General features: G+C 46.5%; 2 protein-coding genes across 27 annotated transcripts; both read right to left on the minus strand.

The window, feature by feature from the left end:
- Positions 1-552: 552 nt before the first annotated feature.
- On the minus strand, positions 553-9,179 carry LOC115390158 (sodium/calcium exchanger 1-like). Of its 22 annotated transcripts, none has more exons than XM_030093893.1 (10): positions 7,591-9,179; positions 3,965-4,071; positions 2,858-2,878; positions 2,648-2,665; positions 2,536-2,550; positions 1,968-2,036; positions 1,773-1,897; positions 1,530-1,629; positions 1,164-1,445; positions 553-941 (listed from the first exon to the last, which is right to left on the minus strand). In XM_030093893.1, the coding sequence occupies exons 1-10, from the start codon at positions 9,114-9,116 to the stop codon at positions 565-567; spliced, it is 2,640 nt and encodes an 879-aa protein (XP_029949753.1). In that variant the 5' UTR covers positions 9,117-9,179; the 3' UTR covers positions 553-564. The 22 variants fall into 22 exon arrangements, with proteins under 22 accessions (XP_029949753.1, XP_029949755.1, XP_029949754.1 ...); XM_030093895.1 differs by having other exon boundaries at positions 1,773-1,893; positions 1,964-2,036; XM_030093894.1 differs by lacking the exon at positions 2,536-2,550.
- A 5,797-nt stretch (positions 9,180-14,976) lies between these two features.
- On the minus strand, positions 14,977-21,731 carry LOC115389735 (aftiphilin-like). 5 transcript variants are annotated; one of them, XR_003931629.1, is made up of 11 exons: positions 21,604-21,731; positions 18,419-19,971; positions 18,171-18,331; positions 17,892-18,021; positions 17,644-17,700; positions 17,359-17,502; positions 17,198-17,261; positions 16,373-16,456; positions 16,027-16,150; positions 15,215-15,916; positions 14,977-15,169 (listed from the first exon to the last, which is right to left on the minus strand). XR_003931629.1 is itself a non-coding variant. In XM_030093275.1 (10 exons), the coding sequence occupies exons 2-10, from the start codon at positions 19,937-19,939 to the stop codon at positions 15,745-15,747; spliced, it is 2,454 nt and encodes an 817-aa protein (XP_029949135.1). In that variant the 5' UTR covers positions 19,940-19,971; positions 21,604-21,731; the 3' UTR covers positions 14,977-15,744. The 5 variants fall into 5 exon arrangements, 4 of the variants coding, with proteins under 4 accessions (XP_029949135.1, XP_029949134.1, XP_029949138.1 ...); XM_030093275.1 differs by having other exon boundaries at positions 14,977-15,916; positions 17,198-17,258; XM_030093274.1 differs by having other exon boundaries at positions 14,977-15,916.
- Between the last annotated feature and the right edge of the window lie 3,160 nt (positions 21,732-24,891).

The following is a 24,891-nucleotide window of genomic DNA, read 5'->3' on the forward strand; positions in this document are numbered from 1 at the left end:
GATTAACTAAAGGAACTAAAACTTATGAATTAATTCTTTTCAAAATGTTCTGAACCAGTTCAACCTGTAAAGGGTCAGTTCAATCCACGCAGATGTAAGATGTCATTTGAAAAGTATTGAAACAGAGATTATTAGATTATTATAAATTACAAGAGACAAGTCGAGACAAGACTTACACCTCCCCGCTAGAGTCATCCATTGATCACAGATTACAAGACGTTATTAGAGGAAGACAAGAAACTCATCAGAACAGCAAGGAAGCTGGAGAGTCCCTCAAGAACCTTTAGGACCTTCAGAAACCAGCCAAGATGTTCTGAAGCAGGTTTTGGCACCTCAGCAGGACCTAACAAAGTCCTTCAGAAGATTAATTTTCCAATATCTGTCACATCAACAAAAACCCCAAGGAGTTCACTCAATATCTTCAAAATCTGATTCACCAGAACCTTCAACACTCCCTCCTGTTGTCCACCAAAGTTCAGCCAAAGTACCTGCTGCAGGAACCTGTGAGGTTATTCAGGAACCTGATCTACCAGAGCAAGTCAGACTCCGTCACCTGCAGGACTCTTAGAAGCCCTTGACGTGGCAGTAGGCCTCCAGTGAGGAAAAGATGATGTACAACAGCCACAGGGTGAAGAACAGGCCGCTGGTTAGGATCTTGGGGATTCGGGGGCCTCCGAGCTCTCCACCGATCTCTGGCCGGCGGCGGTAGAGAAGGACGGCGATGCAGATGAAGGCAAAGATGGTGAAGAGGGTGACAGAGAAGGCCAGAGTTCCGGGGTTGACATAGAACTTGCCGCCTTTGGCCTGGTGGTAGATGGCGGCGATAGACCAGGCCACTCCAATGCCCAAGAACACATTGACAGCGTTACTTCCTGTCACGTTCCCGATGGAGGCGTCGGCATACTGGTCCTGGATTGCGGCCACCTTACTGGCGAAGGTGTCTGAGGACAGAGGGTCACATGAAATCAGCTCAGAGAGATGGATGACAAGTCGCAGCTACCGCTGCGCCATAAGAAAAAAAAATCATCCACATTTCTACCGAACAGCAAGGAATCCCCAGACTGACGACCTGTCAAGGCCATCCAGTACAAATACACACATTTACATACAGACACACACACACATTCCATCTCCATGGCGATGGTGTGAGGAAGTGAGCATACCGGGGACTGATGTTCCCAACGCAACAAACACCACAGCCGTGACGGAGTCCTTGAGGCCAACCGTACAGCCGAAATGTGACGCCAGATCTCCAATGATGGCGGTGAGCAGTCCGATGACGGAGATGGAGACGATGAAGCAGGCCCAGCCGTTCCAGTAGTCTGTGGGAGGAACTAATGCGAACAGAAGTTTCCAGAACACCGTCAGGAAGTGCATCACGTAGTCGAAGCAGGACGGCAGCTTCTTCTCTCCACTGCCATCTTCGTTGTCATCATCATCGTCACCTGAGGAGAACAAGTCCAGACTCATGGAGATCTTCCAGTGCAGGGCAGAGACAGACATCAGACCACGAGAGTCCACATTCCCACCTGAGCTGACAGTGATGGCCTCTACGAACTGCTCCCTCCAGCTGTTGGTCCCGATCAGCAGCGCGAGGTTGGTCTTCTTCAGCAGTTTGTCTACCGTGTTCTGGTACCAAAGAGACCAGCAGAGACCAGGTTATGAAGCTACTACGGCTTCATAACGGCTACTACTTTTGGCAGGAGTTCTCTGTAAAACACCAATACGAAGTCAAAAGGTCTAACATGAAATCAAGCTTTCTTTGTACGCACTTTGAACTCATACGACTCCTCAATGGTGACTTCCAGCCTGACGTGTTCCCCCAGCATCGGCCGTCCCATCTCTGCTATCCTTCGCTCCTCCTCCTCCTTTTTGGTCAGGGACTCCTCGCTCCTGTCTGAGAGGGAGGGGTGAGTGATAAATGATAGAAAAAATGGATGGATGGATGGATGGATGGACCGACAAACCTGTGACATTGATGATGGTGGAGGGGGCTGGGTGGTCTCGTCCTTGGACCTTCCTGTAGATATCTCTGCCTGAACATTTAAACACAGGCTGATTTTACCGACACATTCTGAGAACAACACCAACAACAATAATGCTAGTGTTAGCAATAACAACAAAAATATAAACATTAATAGCAAAAAAAGAACAGCGAAAATAGCAACAACAGCAACTGCAGCAATTACAAAAAACTCAATAAAAACAAATGAGTTGGTTTCAACTTCTTGTTTGCCACTGCGTGTAAGTCAGTTGTTGTTATTGCTGTTCTTAAATAAAATGAGCACATTCGCTGGATAAGTTTTGGATGGTTTGGTGGTGAAGTGGTGAGAAACAAGAGATATGCCTTTAGCAACAAAATAAAAGATGCTGGGTGACCTGCACACATTTCCCATCAGCTTCAGCGGTGGGTGCAGAGTGGGAGGAGTCAGGAGGTGATTGAGCAAGAAAGCTTTCATCAGCGTGTTTTTAAAAAATTCAGTCGTGTTTGAACACCAAAGTGTGGTGGCACGCTGCAGCGAAGAGGCGCCTTACCATACAGCTTCTTGTCTGTCAAGAGTCACACAAAATGCAGACGAACAGGAAGTCAGACAAACAGGAAATATAAGAGACGGGATCTCAAAGCAAGTGAGCGAAGTTCTCTTACCTGTGGGCATGAATTCACCTGAGAGGGGAAAGAAATGTGAAAACAACATGTTAGTGTGAGGACAGTCAAATACAGACAGGTAAATGCTGAAGGATGAGGGAGAGGATGGACAGAGACAGGCTTAGGAGAATAGAGGAGTAAGGGAGGTCAGGTGGAGGACAATGGAGGACAGAGGAGAAAAATAGGGGAAATAGAATAAAGAAAGCTCACCAACTTCCTGAAGCAACACAGCTGGAGAGGAGAAAAAAAATAAAGGTGAAACAGAAATGAAGACAGAACAGGTAGACTTTCTGTCCTCTGGACCTCTGTCCTCTAAACCTCGTTGGAACTCATGATGTCCTGTGAACCTCAGACTGTCTTCTGGACCTCAGTCTGTCCTCTGGGCCTCGTTATGAACCAGGTCAGACACATTGGACAGTTCAAATAACGTCTTCCAAATCCATGTCTCAGAGGCGGTCATTCGTTTGTGCAAGTTAGATGTCAACTTGGTGCATAAATCTGGACAAAGACAGTGGGTCAGTTCAACATTTCCACACTGATCCTTACAAGTCCAACGCGTCCAGTCCTGTGAGACAGAATCAAACTGTCCCAACTTATCCTCAGTTTGTCAACTCATTCAAATGTGACTGAACGGTCAGGTCAGAATCACTTTAATCCGTGCATTACCCACCACACTGTAATCAGCTGACACCTCTTCACATCAAACCCAAACAGTCTCAGTGCCAGCATCCCTGTCTGTCCACGCTAGCTGTCCCTCATTTCATCCTCTTTCCTGACCTTTCTGTCAGTCAAAGACGACCAGCTGGTCTGAAGGCATTCAATGAACTCAGTAAAGGAGGGCAGCCCAGAAGAAGACAGCAAGTGTGAACTGGAGGAGGACAGACAGAGGGAGGAAAGGTTGACGGTCGCCAGGGAGACAGTCCTCACACCTGTCCACCTCCTCCTGTCCCAGTGTGGCTCCAGCAGCTCCACGTAGAAACTGGAACTCTTATCGTACTCCTCCCGGTCAATTACTCTAACAGCTATGACCTTCCTGCACACAGCCACAGTGGAAGGAGTTGGGTTTAGTAGTCAGTCATCATGCGTTACACACACATACACACACCGAGCCGCACTCCACGGTTAGGTTGTTTCTTTGTGGCAACGCCATAGCTACATCGGTGAGTAAGGAGACCAGACGTGACCTTGACTGCCTGCAGGGAAGAGTGTGTGTGAGATTATTGTTCAGGATTCTCTCAGTTCCTCCCGATGAGGCATTCAGGGGCGCCTCTACAAAGTTAGTGATGCATTCAGGGCCCAGAGAGGCCACGCCCCCACCTTTCCTCTCAGTCATCTCCAGCAGCCGAGGAGACCCCACCTCCAGGAAGAAGTTCTTATTCTTCTCATATTCTTCATCATCTACGATGTTGATAATGATGGTTTTACTGGAACAGAGAGAGAGGAGCAGGAGGAAGAGGAGGAAGAAGTGGAGAAGGAGAGGACAGCAGGAGATTGGAAGAAGGGAAGGAATAAAAAATATAAGGGGAGAGGAAGGGAGCAGGAGGAAGAGGGGAAGCTGCAGGAAACTGCCATGAAACAAGAGCAAAGGAAGGAACACTTCCAGGAAAAGAACTGAGAATTCTAAGGTTTTAACTTTTTATTTCTTTAAATATTTAAATATCGTTTATTTATTTATGTATGCATCAAGGCTCCCGGTTGGGTTAATTTAGTTGTTAAACAGATATACTGTATATATTAATACCTGTCAGATCTTCATCATGTGTGTGTGTCCTCACTGTTTACGGTTCTCATTAAAACAGTTTGTTCCTGAGAGGCTTTCAGGGACATAAAGCACAAGAACATAAACAACAGGTATGCAACAAACTGAGCTGACAAAGTCTCTGCTTTTAAGGTTTACAGTAGGGCTGGTTCAGACAACGCTGCACCATTTTCTGGTGAGGCTGCTGTCGGTTTAGACTGCGGAGACTAACTTAATGCACTGACCTCTCTCACTGTACTTTGTGTGACTGGATGTAATTGTTTTTATATGACATTGGGTTTTTGTTTCTGATTGTGTTACAGTGTTGACACACAGAGAGCGTGTTTATAGCAATTTTTGAGAGCTTTACACATCCTAATAATGTACAGTATTATTATATAATAATGAAATAACCCCCCTCCCACTGAAAGCAGTGCGAAAACACCAGTTTTTTCTTACTTGAATGATGAAACAAACAACAGATACATTACAAATTCTTTTATTTGTAAAAACAAAAAATACACACACAAGTGATTTATCAATTTTCAGTTACAAAATAAATAATCTTCAAACTGCAAACTGCAATTCTGTACGGACCCTCAGGAAGCAGTCAGGATGTGAAACAGCATTGGGAACCACATTTCAGACACCAACTGGATTTTGGTAACTCTTTGCATCACCCTTTGTTTTCAGGCATGACACTCATCAGGGACTACATGTTTCAGATCCTCTTCTTCTCCTGTCTTCATTTCCCTTAGCGACTGGAGGACTTGGATGACCTCTCCTGTGCTCCATTTTCTTTCCAGTTTTACACAAACTTTGTATGATGTGAAGCATCAACTTTACTTGTTATACTCTTTGCAATTTCACCTGCACAACAACCAGGCAGTCGTAATCATCATGTAACTGAGGTGAAACACAAGTCGATGGTACAACAGTGCAATAAGAGAGTCCAGCAAAACCATTCCACTGAGCGCTTCTCACAAATTTGGGTTGTTAGAGATGATCTACCAGTGCCGGATTTTGTGCAGTGGATCTACATAATCCTGTATCCTGCATCATTATTATTGAAAGCAGGGCTGTTTTGACTGCTTCCCATCTATTCAAATTCATAGTGCCACATACAGATTTGACTGTTCTGAAATTAATTGGAGAATATCGTCTGAAACAGGCATCTTGAAAGGAGGATATAATATCTATTGGTCTTTCAAGGCTTCCCGGCAATTTTCAGTATTAATTGAAGTTGGCTTTGGTGGCTGTTCTCCATCTTGGTCGATGTAGAACCAGGCTACTGAAGGCACATCTTCATTTTATTTGTCTCTTTTTTTTCTTGGTTCTCTTCAGCAGACTCATTATCATCCTCTGATCCTTCTGCTTAGAAAGGACAACAAAGACACAAAATATTTAAATTGATCATGTGTAAGCCTCTAAGTCATAAATATACATTGAAGTGCTTGTTCATGCACAGATATGCACAGACACATACAGGCATACACATGTGGTTTACACATAACATTTTAAACCACTGACTATCACCAGACATTCAAAGTCACTCTCTGTTGGAATGACCCTAACTTGCAGAGCATAACAACAACAATAATATCACATATAATTCTTTAGATGTTTGTGCATCTCAACATATTTCATTTCACCAAGTTATTTACATTTAAGAATGTTGAAATGTAATTGTAATCTTACCATTTGCCGTCATTGGGTCACGTGCAGCTTTGCTTCCTGAAATGGCCATCCAAACCTCAGAGAAAATCCCAAACCCAACTCAAATCCTGGTTTTCTGGGACAGACACATATCCCATGACATTTACAAAGATATCAAGGCAAAAAAATATTTGAAAGAAACAGAGGCAGGGTCAGAAATATGTTTTGTTTTTGTTTTTTTTGCCGGAGGGCAACACCACGGTGTAGAGGGTTAAGTGTTTGAAAATCCCCTCCGCCTCCTCTCTCCTCGTTACTCCTACTGTGGGACATAAACGTCTGGCAGCTCTCTTCCTTACATGGTCGGTTGGTGTTGACAGCAGGTTTCTGCTCATTGTCGCCTCGTTCTGTCAGAGCTCCTTGGGGAGGTCTCTGCTGGCCAGCAGCCATGCCTGCAACCTCACCACCTCTTCATCTCTGTACTATCTGCATTTATACAGCTAGAAGTTCCTGCTCCTGCACACCAGATACAAACACTTAAGCTTTTGTCAGGAAAGAAATTATAAGAACAATGGTGGAGATTGAGCGCATGATAATTGCTTTACAGGACAACAAATTACCACTTTAGCACCATGTCTCTACTGATTTCTTGAATTTTTTTAAAACTCTCTCGTCACTGAAAAGACTGTTCTTGCTCAGTTTTTTGTAATAACTGTTGTTATTTAAGTCACTGTGTGCGTTATGCTTCTCCAGGCTGCAGCTGCATCATCTCTGGATATTTTTATCATCGATAGGAATGTGATATGGTTACTGTCTGTCCTGTTGGCTCCTTTCTTAGTGTGTGTTCTGTTGTTTTTGTGTTCTTTGTACTGTGTGTAACTACATCTCGCATTTGGCTCAGTAGGCTGTTATTAAACAAATCTAGTGGTGTCTAAGTCTGACAGAACTTAATGTTTGTCATGGTAACCGACAAGTGGTGTGCGTTGTGTGTGTGTCTGACTGTGTGTGTAGGTCTTAAACCATTCTAAGCCTGTCCAAAACCAAATCTGAAACTCAGATGTTTATCTAAAACTTGATCAGTATTTCAAAATTAGTCTGAACTAGTTCTGAGTTTGGTCCAAAGCCAATCTAGGCCTAGCTTCAAACCAGTCCAACATTAGTTTAAAAAAGGACATGTGAGAACAGTCCAAGGCCAGGTCTTCAACCAGTTGTTAAACAGTAAGAAATACAGCCTGCCTCCTACTGGGTCCTCACAGCTTTGGTACTGAATGTGGACTAGCTTTGGAACGCTTTTGGAATGGTTTTGGGACTTGAAAGACTTGAGTAGAAGATGTGAGTGAAGCTCAAGCTGATTGGTTCTGAGAGTAACATCTTGCGAGTGTGGTATAGCTAGTTGTTAGCCTATCAGTAGCTTCTTATTGCTAACAGAGACTGCTGATTGGCTCTCTGAATCTGCTGGATGCCTTTAGTGTCTCATTGTGGAAATGGGATGTTCCTGTGAGATTCTGAAGGAGGCTTGGTTTATTATTATCACGTTTCAAATAATACTCACAAGATTTCATCATTTTCGAACTCCAGAACTCCGTGTGTGTCCTCGAAGTCCTCGCCGCCCCCTTTAGCAGTCCCTTCTGTGGTTTTGTACGGTACCACTACAACTCCACGAGCCCCAGAGGTCCGAATGACCTTTACCTCCATTACCCCAACACTCTCGCTTACGGTCACCACTGGCTCCTCAAAGGTGAAGATCCCGGCGTGATCATCGTCAAAGATAGTGACGGTAGCTGTGCATGGCAACCCCAAGCCTGCAACCCCATCCACGTGGTTGGTTTCACAGCCGTTCGAGCCCTCCGATATGACCCTGACATTGCTGAGGTGAACCAGGAAGTGCTCGTCCTCCTCAAAAATGTCATCGTCAATGATGTTGATGCGGATCTCTTTCTCAGTCTCTCCTGGTTTGAACACGATGGTCCCTTCTGTGAACTGGTAGTCTGACCCAGCATTCGCGGTGCCATCTTCAGTCCGGTAGTCCACAGCGACGGTGCTCATTGGGTCTCCACCGCGTCGGACAACGTTCATTGCCACGCTGCCACAGTTCTCGAGACACTGATAAGTCCCAGGGTCGAAGAACACCTTGGAGGAGAAGTGGTTGGATGTGACCTCGGAACAGATGTCTAACTGCACAGCTTTCTTAGCCTGGTCGGTGACGTGTTTCTTCAGGACGTTGCCAGCTCCGGTCATGATCCGGGTTGCTTGGCAGCGATAGAAAGCCCGACTCTTTTGCTGCTGTGTTAAAACTTGGTAATTGGCAAGCTCCATCAGCTGCTCCGTTTCCTTCTCTGGATGTTTCTGTTTGAGCTCCTTCAGGAGCCTCGCCACCTCCCTTCGGGCCTCCTCCTCATCCAGCTCCTTCAGCTCAAGCCCAGCCTCTCCAGTTACATCCTCTCCATGAGAGTTCAATGCCTTTCCATCCATTTCTATGTCAATTTTCGGAGGGAGCTCACCCTCAGTTTCGATGATCACTCCTTTTCGCTTCCCGGCTCGGTATCGTTTGTACACATACTTATAAAAGAGGAGTCTGCGGTCGGCCACGTAGGCAAAGCCGACACAAATAGGGAAGAAGAAGAGTGTGAGGAGCCCCTCCCATACGTCCACAACTCCCGGAGAAGAAACGGCCAATATCAGGTAGAGCCAGATGTAGGCGAAGATGCTCCAGGATGCGGTGACAAAAAACACCCGCAGGTGCTTCACCTTACGGGTCTCTCCGTCGGGAATAACGGACACACATAAGCCAATGATGACGAACATGTTAAAGGCGGCGCTGCCTACAATTGTATTGGGCCCGAGCTCACCAGCGTCAAAGTTGTGACCGCACACTTCCACCACGGAGAGCAGGATCTCTGGGGCAGATGAGCCAAGTGCCATCAGGGTGAGGTTAGACACCGTCTCATTCCAGATGCGGACAGTGGTGGTGATCTTCTCACCGTTGGGCTTCTTGATGGTAATCTGTCTTTCCTGGGAGGTTATGACCTCAATGGATGCCATGAAGCGGTCAGCGATGATGGATACACCAAGAAACATGTACGCCAACCCTACAAAGTAAATGGTTGCCCTGGCGATGCGGTCGGTGAAGACAGGGTTGACGGGTTGCCACACAGACAGGATGACGCCCTCGGTGCACTTGGTGCTCCCGCCACATTTGGTTTGGTTGCTGGCTGTGATGTTAGACGTCAGTGGTTGAGAAGAGTGTCCTGCAGCTGAATGGGGAACCTCTGAATAAATGACGGCCAGCAGGAGAAGCAGCGGCAGGTTCATGGTGGAACCTCAAGTCCTGAAACCTGTGGGCCAAAAAAATCAGGCATTAGCAACTGAATGTCTCACACAGACACAAAACACAGCTGAGTGAAAAACACCCCTCTGGAAGACCTTAAGTGGAAATCTCACCACAAGGCACACAAAACTTTAACTATCAAAATAATGTGTGTTGTTGTTGATTCCCACCATCAGACGATCCTCAGCTCTTGGCAGTGAAAATTTTTTATGGAAAGATGTTCATTTGTTCTGCAAACTCACAAAGAATTCAGCATTTTGTGACTTGGTGTGAATTTACGGCAAAATCTGACTGTTTCCACACATCTCAAATGGATACATACAGTATCTCAGTTCCAGAATTTGAACATACCTTCATTCTCTAAAGTTTTTTCGAACAATGCCCAGCACTAAAACAGGACCAAAGTAGAACTAATGTAATATTAAATCAGCACCAATCCAGAGCCAAACCAGAACCAGTAGTACCAACCCAATACCAAAATAGAAAGAAACTAACACCAAACAAGCACCAACCAGAACAAGACCAAAACCAAACTAATGCCAAGCTAGCACCAAATCAGAGCCAAACCAGAACCAACAGTAGCAACCCAGTACCGAACCACAACTTAACAAACACTAAACAACAACCAAACCAACAGTAAACCAACACCAAACTAACACCAAACCAGCACCAACTGTACTGGTTCTGTATGAGACCAGAACTAAACCTAAAAAAACTGCAACAAATCGGAAAACCAGTACAAAACCAGAACCTAACCAATATCAAACCACAGCTAAAACACCCGGTACCAACAGCACCAATTCAGTACCAAACAAGATCAAACCAGTACCACATCAAACCAAATCAGAATCAACCAACCAAACCAGCAAGATAAGGAAAGGAGAGGACGAAAGTATGAAAGGAGCTGAGGATAGGAGGAAGAAGAAGAGAAGAGTGAAGGTGAGGAGAAGAGGAAGAGAAGAGGGGGTGAGGAAGAGAGGATATGTTACCTGACAAGCGCAGAGAAAGGACAACAGGCTCCAAACAGCTGAGAGCAACACTGCTCTGTCCTCACTGTGTACATCTCACTCCTCCTCCTCTTCCTCCTCTCCCCTCCCTTCCTCCCTTTCTGCAAGTCCTCTGTAATGATGACACAAAGCTCAAACAAAGCAGAAAACGAAGCACTTGTGTTGTGTGAAATACCGGCCCAGGGAGCAGGCTGACAGTGTCCACTTTCAAACACCAGGAGGTCAAAGTCATGTTGCCTTCTAGTGATTGCAGTAAGTCAGGGGGACAGTACGTGGGAAAGCTGGAGACTGTCTGAAGATGGAAAAAGTCTGTATCAATGGCGTGGAAATGTTCAAAAACAAAGTATGATGTTGCATTGTTATGAAGTGAAGATGTGTTTTAATCACCATGAAAAGTCAGTTATGTGCACGTTATCTTGTGCTAAGGCTTACTGAAGTGTGGCTTTTTTGTTCATATGTTTACTTTCACCATGACGAAGCATATGAAGTCAGGAATCTATAACATCAACCACCCTGCACCATTGCCACAATGATCCTACACCAGAGGAACAGACGACCATAAATCCACTCGACGCACATTCGAAGGGGCAGAAGCTTCAGACCACGAATTTCAAATTCCACTGTCAGAGACCCTGCTGGAAGGTACAGATAGTGAAGAGAGCACAGACTACAGGAGAGAGACAGAATGTTAGTGACATGTACTGAAACCTCTCTGTACGGAGAGTCAGAAAGGAAAGCTCATTTCCCTTCAGGCTAAATCTATAGCAGCTTCACTGGAAAATGGTCCCAGGAGGCTAGAACTGGCCCCAACTGTAGGCTTTATTAATTAAGATTAGTTTTAAGCCTAACCTTATAAGTAGAGACTACGCTCGCCTCCGTAACTGAAACTGGGAGCTGGTTCCACATGAGAGGCACCTGATAGCTAAATGCTCTGCCTCCCAATCTGCTATTAGAAACTCTAGGGACCTCCAGTACGATGACATTCTGAGAATGAAGTGCCCTGCTGGGGTAATATCAGACGAACTCTTTGCTCTTTGTGATATGATGGAGCCTGGTTGTTGGAAGCTTTGTAAGTTCTAAGAGAAATTTAATTTTTATACAATATTTTTACAAAAAGCCAAAGAAGGGAAGTGGAGTGACGTGATCTCTCTGGCAGGACTTTGACGGCAGCACTTTGAATAAACTGAAGACTTCTTCAGACACCCTGACAACATGGAATCACAACAGTCTTGAAGTAATAAATGCATGGATTAATTTCTCCACATCACTCTGAGCAACATGTTCCTGGGTTTAGAGACATTACAGGTGAAAGAAAGCAGTCCTGCAGACTTGTTTAATGTGGGAGTCTAAAGATAAGTCTTGGTCTAAAATAACTCAGACGTTCCTCGTGATGGTACTGGAGATCAAACTGATACCATCCATTGATCAACGTTAATACCACAAGGGAGAACAAGATCAAGAGAGTAACTAAAATACTTAGTGGGTTTATTCAGCTTCTTCAAAAAGCCAATTATGACACTTTCATTGTCAACATTTACAAAAAAGTTAAAGTCACCCACTATGATGTCTCTACCTGAAGTAGAGAAGATCTGATAATTCAGATACCGTAAACATACGTAGGAGTATGGTTCTGGAGGATGATACACTATGACAAAAAAAAAAAAACACTGTTCTGTGTTTTCCAGTAGGAGTACTTGAAGTTAAGGGTTAGACTTAAAATTATTTCAGTTTAATTGTTTCTCTGGGACTGATGGTAATAATACCAGAGCTATAAATGGAAGCTACTCCTACTTCTCGTCTAGTCTCTTGAAGAATATAATAATACGAGTAGTGAGTTGTTCAGTCTGAAATACTCTCCCCCCCTTTAACCAGGTTTCATTGAGAGAAAATAAGTTAAAATTGTGATAATTTATTGCATTCTTCTACTCCAGTAAAGATCTGATTGGCAAAAAATAGACAATTAACAACCCGCATTTAATCGTTGTGAATTTTTGCTCTGTTGCAGAAGCAGTTTGGGATTTTCTGAAGTTTTATAGGGTTAACTCCTCTCCTGTGGAACTCAGTCTGACTTAAATAAAATGGTCAGGGAACAGACACAGTCTCCACAAGATGATTAAATGTTTGGTTGTCGGAGGGTGACAGATGCCAGGAAGCAGCAGAGAGGTCTGCAACATTTTCTTTGACTCCAGATCTGTGACTCTTGGCCCGGACTCCGGGTTGTAAATAAGTTCAGGGAGTAATAAAATTGGCCATAATGCTATATCGGAGAGCTGCGCCATCCAGAGTGGGATGGATGCCATCCCTCCTCATCAGACCAGGCTTTCCCCAAACACTTTTCCAGTTGTTAATGGAGCCCACATGGTTTATGGGAGACCATCTAAAGCAGCAGTTAACTGAGGATATCCATCTAAATTTGTCATCACTGATCAGGTTGAGTCTGAGGAAATTACAGAGTCTGACAAAGTTTTTGCAAATTCACACACCGATGCAGCAATCATTTTTGTGACGTCCGATTGATATAATCAGGTGAAATTACCAACGCATTACACCACAACACAATCTTACAGGACCCAGCAGCTTCAAACAAAACTCAATGTCACCCGCTCTGGTGCCTGGTGTCTCTAACTAAACATTTCAGACAATGTACCTGCCAATGACAAGAATCTTTTCCACGGTGGGTTGCAAAGAGTGGAAAAAGAAGTTAGAGAATGGAACTAAAGAAGGCCGAAGAGCAAGAGAACATCAAACCCTCTGAGCAAGAAAAACGAGCGGACAGTGAAGCCACCAATGCAAATGCTATGTTAAGCTAAAGAACTTTTCCAACACTGAAAGGTGGCTTTGGTCAGGACGTGTAAAGCTATGAAAGAAAGTTATCTATGAATTCCAGTGCACATTCAGCTGCACATTTTCTAACAGATAAAATAGTAGTAACTAAAATAACAAGCAGCCGTCAGGCAAACCATACCAAAAGTCTGGCGATCATATACTGTACCAGCAGAAACTTGATCTGCTCAGTACTAAGAATTAAAACCAGAGGTACAGCCACACACACACACACACACACACACACACACACACACACACACACACACCGCCATCTGGCCACATCAGCCGCTGCGATCCAACCATACTTCATCTTACCATCTCGCACCACTACCACAGCCATTCTACTACATCACAACCCATTGCTATAACATTATGAGAACCATTCTACAACATCAACACCACTCTACCCCATCACCACAGCCAACCTACAGCATTAATGCATCACACAATGTCAAAATGACCATCGACCATCCCACCCCATTCCCACAATATACCTGTAGGATCAAAGAAAAATATCACATACAGTACACCATGACCACTACCATTATACACCATCACCATAACATTCCTATAGCATCACAGTAAGTTATCGCACGCCAATTCCACAACCGTCGTTCACTGTGCATCCCCCTGCTTCCATCACTTGCCGGTGCCTCGTAGCTCTTCTGTGCAGTTTGGTGAAGTCGAAGGTTCCTGCAGGTTGTCTTCACTGGGGGCAGCGTTCTGGTGCTGTGGGTTTCACCTCTGGACCTGATGCAACAGCAGAGTGACTTCAGGAGTGAGAGCGTCCTTCGATAGTAGATCTAAATTTAACAGAAACGCACTTTGTTCTAAACATGGCTGCGGCGGAGCTCTGTTCTGCTTATCGGCCCTCACCTAGCAGGCCATGGCCATACAAGGCTCTGCGGGGCCCGGGGCCATCCAGCAGCTCCTCGTCCCCGCTGACAGGGAGATAACGGCTAACAGCTAACCGCAGCCTGGTGACAGCGACAGGCCAAGATGGGCAGGAATGTTGGGAAGTGTCGAATTGGGGGCTCCACACTGAGAAGGTGACCTGTAGACCCAGACGTCACCTCCTGAAAAACAAACTGTTCCTACCGCTGTCAGAGAAAACCTCCCCGTGTGTGTGAGTATGTGTGTGTGTGTGTGTGTGTGTGTCTTGATGGTTGATATCTCTTCCTCCACACAAAATAAACAGGTTTTTCTTGACTTCTTGTGTGTGATGACAGTCTGACGATGTGGTGCAGCCTCAGTTTGAGAACCACTGACACAACAGACATTCAGTGATGTTTCTGGATTCAAACAGCCTTCGTTTTTTTCAGTTTCAGCAGTTAAGCACGACAAACACATCCGCACCGGTTGCTCAGACCTGAAGATGAGGGTCTGTCATAAAACCAGCGAGGAGAAAAATAAGGAAAGAATATGAGATTGAAATCTGGATTATGGTTGGAATGGCTTAAAAGTTCTCAGTGTTGATTTCTGCTTCCACGTCACAGTGTCCCTGAGCAAGAATGTGAACTATACTGCTCCTAGTCAATGAACTGGGCTGCCTCCATTGCTGTGTGAATAAGTGAATGAGATTAACAATATGAAGGCAGTGGAGAAGTGCTGTAGAACTGTGTACCATGATTATTCCATTTCAAATGTGATGCATGTATGTGTGATATGGGCCGACAGTCAGGAGTCTTATTACCAGCATGTCCATGAATCTATGACTGTTGTTGTTTTATGTCAGTGAGAGCAGCATCTTCAAACATGAAGCAGAAACAAATGATTTTCTCTTAAATTACTTTAATTTTTTGTGTCGACTAAAAGTAAAATTTACATGAATCCAAACATGCGCGCTCACCCTTTGACAGGCTCTTATAGTGACTCAGCGTTTTTCCATAGGAATTCCCCAGCATTGACAGCCCAGTTTAACTGTACACAGTCTGAAGCCACACACACACACACACACACACACACACACACTCACACACTCACACACACACGCACTCACGCACACACACACATACACAGACATGAATAAGTTGGTCCCTTGATTCCTTCAGAGCTCGCGCTCAGACAGACGCCCTCCTGCGGACAGTCGGGGCAACTACACACACAGCGGAGACGTGCTGCGTTCAGGGACGTCTGGTTAAACTGAAGCTACCAGCTAAAGCTAACAGTGGAGCTGCTGTTCGTCGTCTGTGTGCTCTGACTCTATGTCACACAGGAAACATTGAGCTGGACTCTGCAGGCAGTGTGGCTTCAGTCCATAAATAGAGCTTTAAATAGATTTATTCTGAAAGTCTGCACTCCGTTGACTTCCTCGCACCGCCCCACCACAATAAGCATCCAATCGCGCTAAAACAACAGAAGGAAAATGATCCCTGATTATGTACACAATGACTCCCTTAACCGTTCATCGTCTGTCCTTCTCCTCCTCCTTCTCTGATAAATGCTTCACTTTATTTTGAGAAATTAGAAAAGAAGAGAAAAATGAGGTAAATCAACAGACTAACAGAGAAAAAAAAAAAGACGGCGTGATTACAAGTGGGAGGGGTCAGTTGGATGAGGTGGGCGGAGCCAGTAGCTGTGAGGGCGTGGCCTGGCAGCCGAGTGGCGTCAGAGTGGCGGGAAACATAAGAACTTTGGCCTGCATGAAGGTGAGATCAGGTAACACCGCAATGACTTCCAGCGCCTCCTCGCTCAGGTTCTCCTCTCTCCTGGGCCTCCTGCGCTCACACACACACACACACACACACACTCAGAGTTACACAACTACATAATCAGACTGCAGCAACTCGATGATGTGTCCGCAGCAGCTCCCAGCGTGACCTCTGACCTGGTGGACGTGCTGGTCTTCTCCATGGTGGACATGAGGCGGGCAAAGGCGTCGGCCACCCTGCTGCCCGAACCACCGGCGTCCAGCTTAGCTGTGGTCAGTTCAAAGAGCTCTGGGTCCACGCCTGAGGAGGAGGAAACAGTGTGAACGAACAAAAAAAAAAAACAGATAATAAAAGACAGTTTTGAAATTGAATTTCAAACAAACAACCGATCAGAGGAGGAAGGTTCATCTGAGGAGGAACAGGAGAGGTTCAGGTACTAGATGGATCTTAAAATAGAAGAGATGTGTGAGGAGGAGCAGAAGAAGAACGGAGTGAAGAGGAACGGTGTGAGGGGGAGCTGACCTGGGATGGAGGCGGAGCTTCCACAGGCTGAATCCTCCACAGGACCAAAGAAATCCAGATTTAACAGAGACGAACCTCCACTGGCTGCAGAGCCAGGGGCGAGCGAGGTTAACAGAGAGAGAGAGAGAGAGAGAGAAAGAGAGAGAGAGCGGCGAGCAAAATTAATTTAGAGAGCGCGAGAGGAGCGAGCAAGGTTAACAGAGTGAGAGAAAGGAGCGAGCGAGGTTAACAGAGAGGAAGCGAGAGAGGGGTTAACAGGTGATTGATGTGATTGAGGTTAACAGGAGAGAAAGACAGAGGACACGGTGGTGCAGTGGTTAGACGGGGAACACTGTTCATGCTGTCATGCATTGGCTACGATTACATTTGAGTTTTAATTCACCTTTAATTCAGAATAAAAATTAATTCCACTTTGAAAAGAAAAAAAAACAACCTTCTAAGAACCCAATTCTAAATGAAAATGACTATTCTGAATTAAACTTAATTACAAATTAAGAGTCTGGTTTATTGTGATTTTAAAGCTTAATTGAATAATTCCTCGATCATGTATAACTTCATTCAGCTTTAAATTAATCCCGGTCACTCTGTGCATACCCGTTCCCTTGTTTTTTCGCGGTGACGCACAGATTCCTCGACGGCCGCCCAAAACAAGCGTTGGACTTGGTTGATCGCACGGAGGGAGCCAATCAGCACGCTGCACTTTCCACACTCATTCATGAAAGTCCTCACTAGTTTTTCCAATTCCTCCAACATCTTACACACCTCGGGGTGGGTGGGGGGGGTGGGGGAGGGGCTACAGCGGTTATAGAGGAGGGAGTCACTCACCGTCCAGGGGGTTAGTAAGGCCACTGCTGCTCCAGTCAAACTGGATGGGTGGGAGCGCCTCCTGCTGGGGCACAGAGACAGGATCACTACTGCGCCCACAGTCACAGCTCATCAAGAACCAGTGTGAAAGAAATCAAACCCAGACGGCAGCACCGGCTGACCTGGGTGGGGTCGGAGTGGGAGGAGCTGCTGTCTGCAGGAGGAGCAGCAGGAGCAGCAGCAGCAGGAGGAGCCTGGCCGATGGAGGCAATCATCTCTGCTGCAGAAACAGGCTTCACGGGCTCTTTGGTGGGCTCCAACATCCCCTGAAGACACACAAACACAAGTTCGACACAAAACTCCCTGAGGTGGACACACAGCATCGTGATGCAAACTGATGGAGGGAGGTTTAATAGTGATGTAGCTTGTTAGCATGTGTTCGGTGTTCAGTGGGGCAGTGGACTCACCAGGCCTGCAGCATACATGGGCACGATGACGGGCTGCTTCTTCTGTCCCGTGAAAAGCTGCACAAACAACACAACACACACACACACACACACACACAACAGATGGAGAAAGAAAGAGTTAACACACTCTGGCCTGGAACATAGACTAAACAGCTGAGCTGTGTGTGTGTGTCTGTGTCTGCACGTGTCATCTTTGCACTGACAGGATGTGGATCAGTGGACTGCCTGGGTGCAACACATGTACTCACGATGTTCCTGGTGTCGATGCCGAGGCAGCAGAGCAGCGACTTGTTGCAGTGCGAGCCGCCCCACTGATATCTGAGGCCCAGCGCCTCATGGATGTCCTGAAGCTGCGTCCACACGCCACCACGCTGCGACCTGCGCGCACAGAGAAGGGGTTCACCAACTACTGCCGACCAGTTCGAACCAGCTCACATCTGATTTGTAACCAGTTTATCATTCAGACATACTCAATATTAAAGGCTGAGGACAGGCTGGACAGAACTGTTCTGAAGATTTGCGCTCACCTGTTGCATGGCGAGCTGCGCTCCTCCGGGTGTGCGTCCTGGGCTCCTGCTGGAGCCTCCAGCAGGGTCTTCAGGGTCACCACCTCCTCCTGTGCCGAGAGCTCTTCACTCTGAGGGAAGCTGTTTTGAAACAACTTCTCCAACCGGCCAGAGAGCGACACCTGCAGGAGCACCGGCACGTCACTCCAGACTGACACTGACATCCAACACACACCTTACAGCAATCAGTCCAGCCACGTCCTTCTTACCATCGCCCCATCTGTCCGCCTCCCTTCATCACTGCGTACGGGAACCTCGGCGTCCTCCTCCTCCTCCTTCAGCTCCTCCTGTGCATCGTCTGCGGGAGGAGCCACGCTCGGCTCTGTGCTGAACGCGGCCCACGACTCCCCTTCCTCCTCCTGCTGCCCTTCGAAGGCGCTCCACCCGCCGACGCCCTCGCTCCCCTCGGCCACGCTGAAATTGCCAAAGCTGTCGCTGGGAGGGAAGCTGGCGAACTTTCCTTCGCCCTCCTTCTCGTCGACCCCACTGTGGTATTTGGGGGAGTTGAAGTCACCGAAATCGTCTTCCTGCTCAGTGCTGACATCTTGCTCCGCGGGGGCAGAGCTCTTCCTCGTGCTCTGCTCTTCCTGCTGTTCAAAGTCTGCAAAGTCCTGACCGCCGAATGATCCAGCATCTCCAAAGTCCCCGAAGTCCTCATCATCTTCTGCCAGCTGGCTATCGTCGGCAGGAGTGGTCGTGTCGCCCAGCGGCGGCGGGGAGGGTGCAGAGGCCGTGGTGCTCATATCGCCAAACTCCTCCAGTGCATCGGTGGACAACGGACGTCCAAACGACGTCTCCGTCTCCGTCTCGGTTTCCGTTTCATTCTCAGAGCCCTTGTCGTCCGATCGAGCCGCCTCACTGTCAGCGGGTGACAGGTCACGCTGGTCTTTGAGCTCCTCCGTCCCGTCCTGAGAGAAACATCTGTCCATGTGCTCCTGAGCAGGCGCTGTGTCGGCACCCGGGCCTCGGTCCGTGTTGCAGGAGCCGTTTGGGGTGTCGTCAGGACCAGACAAGGACACATCAGCTCCTGTTCTGTTTGTGTCTGTGACAGAGTCCTCTGAGGCTGCCTGCTGCTCCTCGGAGGGTTCGACCGCCGGCTCCCAGCTGCCCCCTGAGTCCTCCTCCTCCGTCCGACTGAGACACACCTCAGTGCCTGGAAAAACCGCAAAGTCTGCGAACTTCTCCTCCGGGCTGTCAACAGAAACGTCCACCGACTCCTGCACGGAGCTTTCTGTGATGTGACAGTGGACAGAACTCTGTGAGGAGGGACTTCCCTGGACGTCCGAGGTCATGAACCCGTTTGTAATAAGCTCCGGGCCTCCGCCGTTGCAGTCAGCAGTTTCAATGCTGCACGAGTTATTTTCCGGTCGGTCCGGAGAGCCCGAATGGACCTTTTTAATTTCAGTCCTTTCTGAGACCGTGCTGTCCGGCCGATTAGCCGGCGTCACGCCGTTAGCCTTGGACAACTCATTCCTGTGGATGTGTGTGCCGTTGGAAGTGCCGTGGCCCAACGCCGCAACGCCTCTGTTGTTGAGGAGCTCCGGTGGCGAAGTGGCGGTCAGAGCCTGAGTCTGGTTAAACGTAGTCGGCGTGTCAAACTCTGTGAAGCTGATGCTGTTGGGAACGGCAGAGAATGTGCCAAAGTCTCCAAACTCATCGTCCTCTTCCTCGGCGCCATCCTCCATGGGCGGCGGCGAGGACGAGTACATGCGGATCACATCCGGCTCCATGATTGTCCCAGAGTCAACTCGTCCGGCTAAACCTGAAACAGAGAGGATGCTGTCAGAAAACTAAAGCCTGCACAAGTACAAAGAGACCCATCAAACCAAAAAACAAAAAACAAAAAAAACAAAAAAAAAAAACTGAAACTGATACCTAACACACTCAGAAAGGACGAATCTGACAAAAACACAAACTGAGTGACAACCATATGGGAGAGCTTATCTGCCCTCCAACATCTCTAGAGGAAAACTGGAATTTGATCCAACTGATGGATACTGCGGAGCAGACGTGACGGAGGAACACGCGATGGAGGCAGGTTCGGGGTGTGGCAAGAGAGACGAGGTGGCAGCAATGTGTGACTGGAAAAGCACAGTGTGCTTAGGTATAATACCAGCTGAATGCTACAGACCCTGAGGGAGCTAAAGACTAAAATTGATCTATTCCTATGATAGTGGCCTTCTGTTTATCTCACACAAACACAATCACCCTGGTTCTTAAACCAGTAGTTAAACCGGTTTTATAGCCAGTGTGCAGCCCATGTTCAGTGGAGCCTGCAACTCTGTTCACTTTGTCAGTAGTGGGCGGGGTTTAACTGACAGAAAGCACCTGGAAAAAGGGAGGCCGATCTCACAATGTGCTGAGCTGGACTCCAGCTCAACACCAGACTCTTAAACTTTTAATGGTCATGTGATCGGAAGAGGCTCCACTTCCTGCCTGTGAGTTGGAAGGGATGATAATAACATGGCGAATCAGGAGAGAGTGTTGGAAAGAGGAACTTTGTTGTAGCAAACCTCTCCACTTATAACACGTGAACTAAAGACTTCATAACACCTGTACCAAAGACTTTTTAATACGTGACCCAAAGACTTCATAACACCTAAACTAAAGACTTCACGACGCCCGTACTCTATGTAATAACTCATAATAACATGAGATGATAGCATCAGTCAGAGGGGTAATAACATCCTAGGGAGGATAAAAGCAGGGAGTAATAACAGTAGTCAGAGGGGTAATAACATCATTCGGGGGGAGATGACAGCTGTCAGATTGGTAATAACAGCAGCCGGAGGGGTAATAACACTTGTCAGAGGGGCATTAACAGCAGTCAGTGGGGAAATGACAGCATCTGTGGTCTCTCTGAACTTTCTCTGGAACTGATGCTAACTTCAGAGCCATGCTAACTCGGCGGTCAGCCCGTGACGCGCTGACCCGGTTTGGGAGCGCCCCGTCCGGCTCGGCCCGGCGCTGACAGTCCGGGTGGGTGTTGCACAGCTAGCCGATGGATCGGATTATAGCTCCGGGACGATCCACGAACTCAGCAGCGGCCGGAGGCAGCTAAAGAAAGTACGAGGCCGACCCACTGCACTGAGACAGCCGCTAACTTAGCTTAACCGTGAAGCTGGGAGGAAGACCTGGAGCCGGGGCAGAGCTCGCGCGGCCCCGGCTCCCTGTGGGCTACGGCCGGGTTATCGTCGAGCCGGTGATGTTGTTTACAAGCAACCGACGCCGGGTAGAGGACCACGAAACTACACAGAAGTGAGAGGGCAGCTAACTGGGCTAACTGCGCAGCTAGCTCACAGCGACCACAACAAGCAGCTTTAGCTTTAGCTCCGTCATGGGGCTCCGACTGACAACGGCTGTCCGAAGGACCGAGACCGGGAGAGGGGCTGACCGTCACAGGCTGTCCGCCGATGTCCATGACCCGGGGGAGCGTCCACAGGCTGCGGGGAGGGCTGCACGGCTCGATCCGGGGCTGAAGGTTGAGTCAGCCGGCTGCTGCCTCCCTGACTCAATGTCCCAGCATGCACTGCGGTGCGCCGTACAGGTGGAACAAGTCGTTCATTTTACAAGAAACACGAAACAGTTTACCTGAAATGTACAACTATTTATTCCAGCCCCTCTTTCACACAGAATAATGTCACAGAAAATTCTTACAGCTGGTCTTTTATATGAACCAGCTTAAGTGACAGTCAGAACATTTTATCACAGCTCCTAACACTTTATCAATAAGTTACAACTATCCTCATTTCAAAAGTAGAGGAGTAAATTTACTACTTAAGCACTGACGAGTCTCATGGTGAATTCACTTGTGGTGCCTATTAACATTTAGTTGCCTTTTTAAAGCTAATGATAGCAGACAAAGGGTTACTTGGTAAAGTTAATAATGTTCACATGACTGTATAATTGTAGTGTTGCTGTGACACATTAACTGAGCGGTCAGCACTGTGTGAGTCAGTCTAACTCACTCCATAAATTAATCAGTTAGTGTACGGGAGGTGCTGTTCATGTATTTAAACTACTGACATGCAGACAGCTCTCAGAAAGTGGAGCTAACTACCATTTAAGTGCTATAATTCTAATCAAAGCCACTGTGCATGCAGGCTAATCTGACCTACAGTGGAACATGTTTCATGTTTCCTCAGTTGAGTTAGTTCAGGATTAATGAGGCTCCTCCTTCTTTAAATAGGAGTTTAGTCAAACAGTAACTGTTCCGATAATAGTCTTTGCAAATGTAAAAAAATAACAGCTGGCTTATAAACATTACACACATTCACATTTATTGAAGACTGGAGATGGCACTGCTCCAGGTAATGAAATTCTAGTGAAATACAGACCACTGCAAAACTTCAAAGTTGACAGAGAGACAGCATTTTTTACCTGTTATAAATGTAAGAGATATATTGTAAATATATGGACAGATATTGATAAATTAACTGTAAATACATGTACACTGCTTGCATGTCTCAGTGTAATCATCTGATAAACACAACTAACTTTTAAATGCTTTGTGCTTCAGAGTCTTGGTGCAGCAACAGTTCAACCTCTCCATTTGGAGAAGCAACCCTCCTGTCCACTGGGCGGCAGCACTGAGTTACTTTCTATCATGACAAGTTGTTCTCAGACTGCTCAGACTGAAGCAAACCGACTGACTCACTGCACCACCTGCTGGTTTAAGGTAGTATTTTTTATTTTGAACATAAAAAACAATCTGTAAACAAAATTCAAAGAGGTAGAGAAAATAAATTCATATATTCAAAAAGGAGTAAGAAGGTGCATGAGCTTATTAAACCTTCCCCCCCCCCTTTCCAGTGATAGCACCGTTATTCAATCACATATTTATAGACAGAGTAGCATACGTAATTAATATAACTTTTAGTCCGAAAGTAACCAAAACAGTGCACCCTTTACCAATAATATCACCAAACACAACGATGTACCACCCTTCACCCTGTACCGACTTTTTTACTGTGACAGTGGCGCCCATGTGTAATCATGACTGCTCGTCATCCCTGTAAATCTTGATAATATGCAGTCTGAGCCTTTTTTTTAAACAGTCTAATGCTTGGACATTGTTTTTGTTCTTGGCTGAGTTTATTCCAAATCTTAGTTCTAAAGTTCAGATTCCTTCTGTAGTTATACCCCCCCCCCCCCCCCCCCCCCCCCCAGCCCCCCTTATACAGCTTATAGCTGTGTGCATGAATGTAGCATTTTCAAATTGTACCAGATCTTGGAGTTTTAGTAGGCCGGATTTATAAGTAAGGCATTGGTGTGATCATGGAAACCTGCCTTATGAACCAGTCTGATGGTTCTTTTCTAAGTAAAGTAAAGTAAAATGTATTTATATAGCACTTTTCACAGAACAGTTGTCACAAAGTGCTTCACAGATAAAATCAAAAACAACAAAAAAGCAATAAGAAATCATAAAGAGAAATGACTGCCAAGACAGTGCAGCTGAGAAGGTCTAGAATGCCTTCTTAGACAGAAATGTTTTTAGGTGTTTTTTGAAGGTGTCCACCAAGTCCAGGGAGCGCAGGTCTGGAGGAAGCTTGTTCCAGAGGCGAGGCGCAGTGGATATGAATGAGTGGTCACCTACAGTTTTAAAACGAGTTCAGAGAACTCTCAGCAAGTTCTGATCAGAGTACCTCAGGCTTTGGGCCGAGCTGTAGGGTTTTATTAGGTCTCTGACATACATGGGAGCCTGGCCATGTCGGGCTCAGAAGGCTAGTACCAGAATTTTGAACTGGACATAGAATGCAATTGGGAGCCAGTGGAGAGATTTTAACACGTGTTGTTGTGTGGGACCTCCTGCTGGTGCTGGTCACCAGCCTCGCCACTGAGTTTTGGACGTACTGGAGACAAGCTAGCTCTTGTTGAGGCAAGTGAATAGGCTGTTGCAGTAGTCCAGTCGCGAGGATATAAATGCATGAATGATCAATTCAAGCTCGTCCTTTGATATCATGTGTCTGAGCTTAGCGAACAATTTCTTCCCAGCTGCCTTGAGTGGTGGTCTAGTGACATGGCGCTGTCCAAGATCACCCCAAGGTTCCTCAGTTTGGTTTTGGTTGGAGTGTGCACAGCGGCCGGAGTGAGGATTTCTAGGTGGCATGCCAAACTTCCACACAGTAACTCAGGACTGATCAGGCTGAGTATTACAGGACTGAGTGGACTGGGGCTAGCTGGTCAGCTTGTCAGCTTCTCTACAACATTCTAATGAATTTTTTTTCTGTCTGACAACATTTTACTAAAATGTGAACTACTGCACTCTTAGGCATTTCGTGATGTTGTTGGCATTTAATTTGAGGTGTTTTCTGTATTTGTTACCATTGTATACATACACGCACACAGGGTACTGCACCGGGTTAGGTAAACAGCAAAGAAGGTGAAACAACCTTGGGGGTGGTTAAATAAATGCATACATTCAAGGTGTGGGCTTGGGTAACAAACAGAATGTGGGCAGGTAGCAGATGATAGTCTACGTAACATGAATGGTTGTACATTTTTTAACAAATTAACATAAATGCACTGTTCTGCCTTCTTTGTGGAAAATGATTGTACAAGTGAAAACAAAGCACTTTGAATGAAATCATTGCAGAGACATTGGGTTCAATTAAATGTTGCGTCACAGGTCATTCATTGTGTGAGCAGGTGTTGGTTTCATGTGTCGGTGATCGCAGGTAAC

Source organism: Salarias fasciatus, chromosome 6, assembly GCF_902148845.1.
Source record: "Salarias fasciatus chromosome 6, fSalaFa1.1, whole genome shotgun sequence".
NCBI lineage: Eukaryota > Metazoa > Chordata > Actinopteri > Blenniiformes > Blenniidae > Salarias > Salarias fasciatus.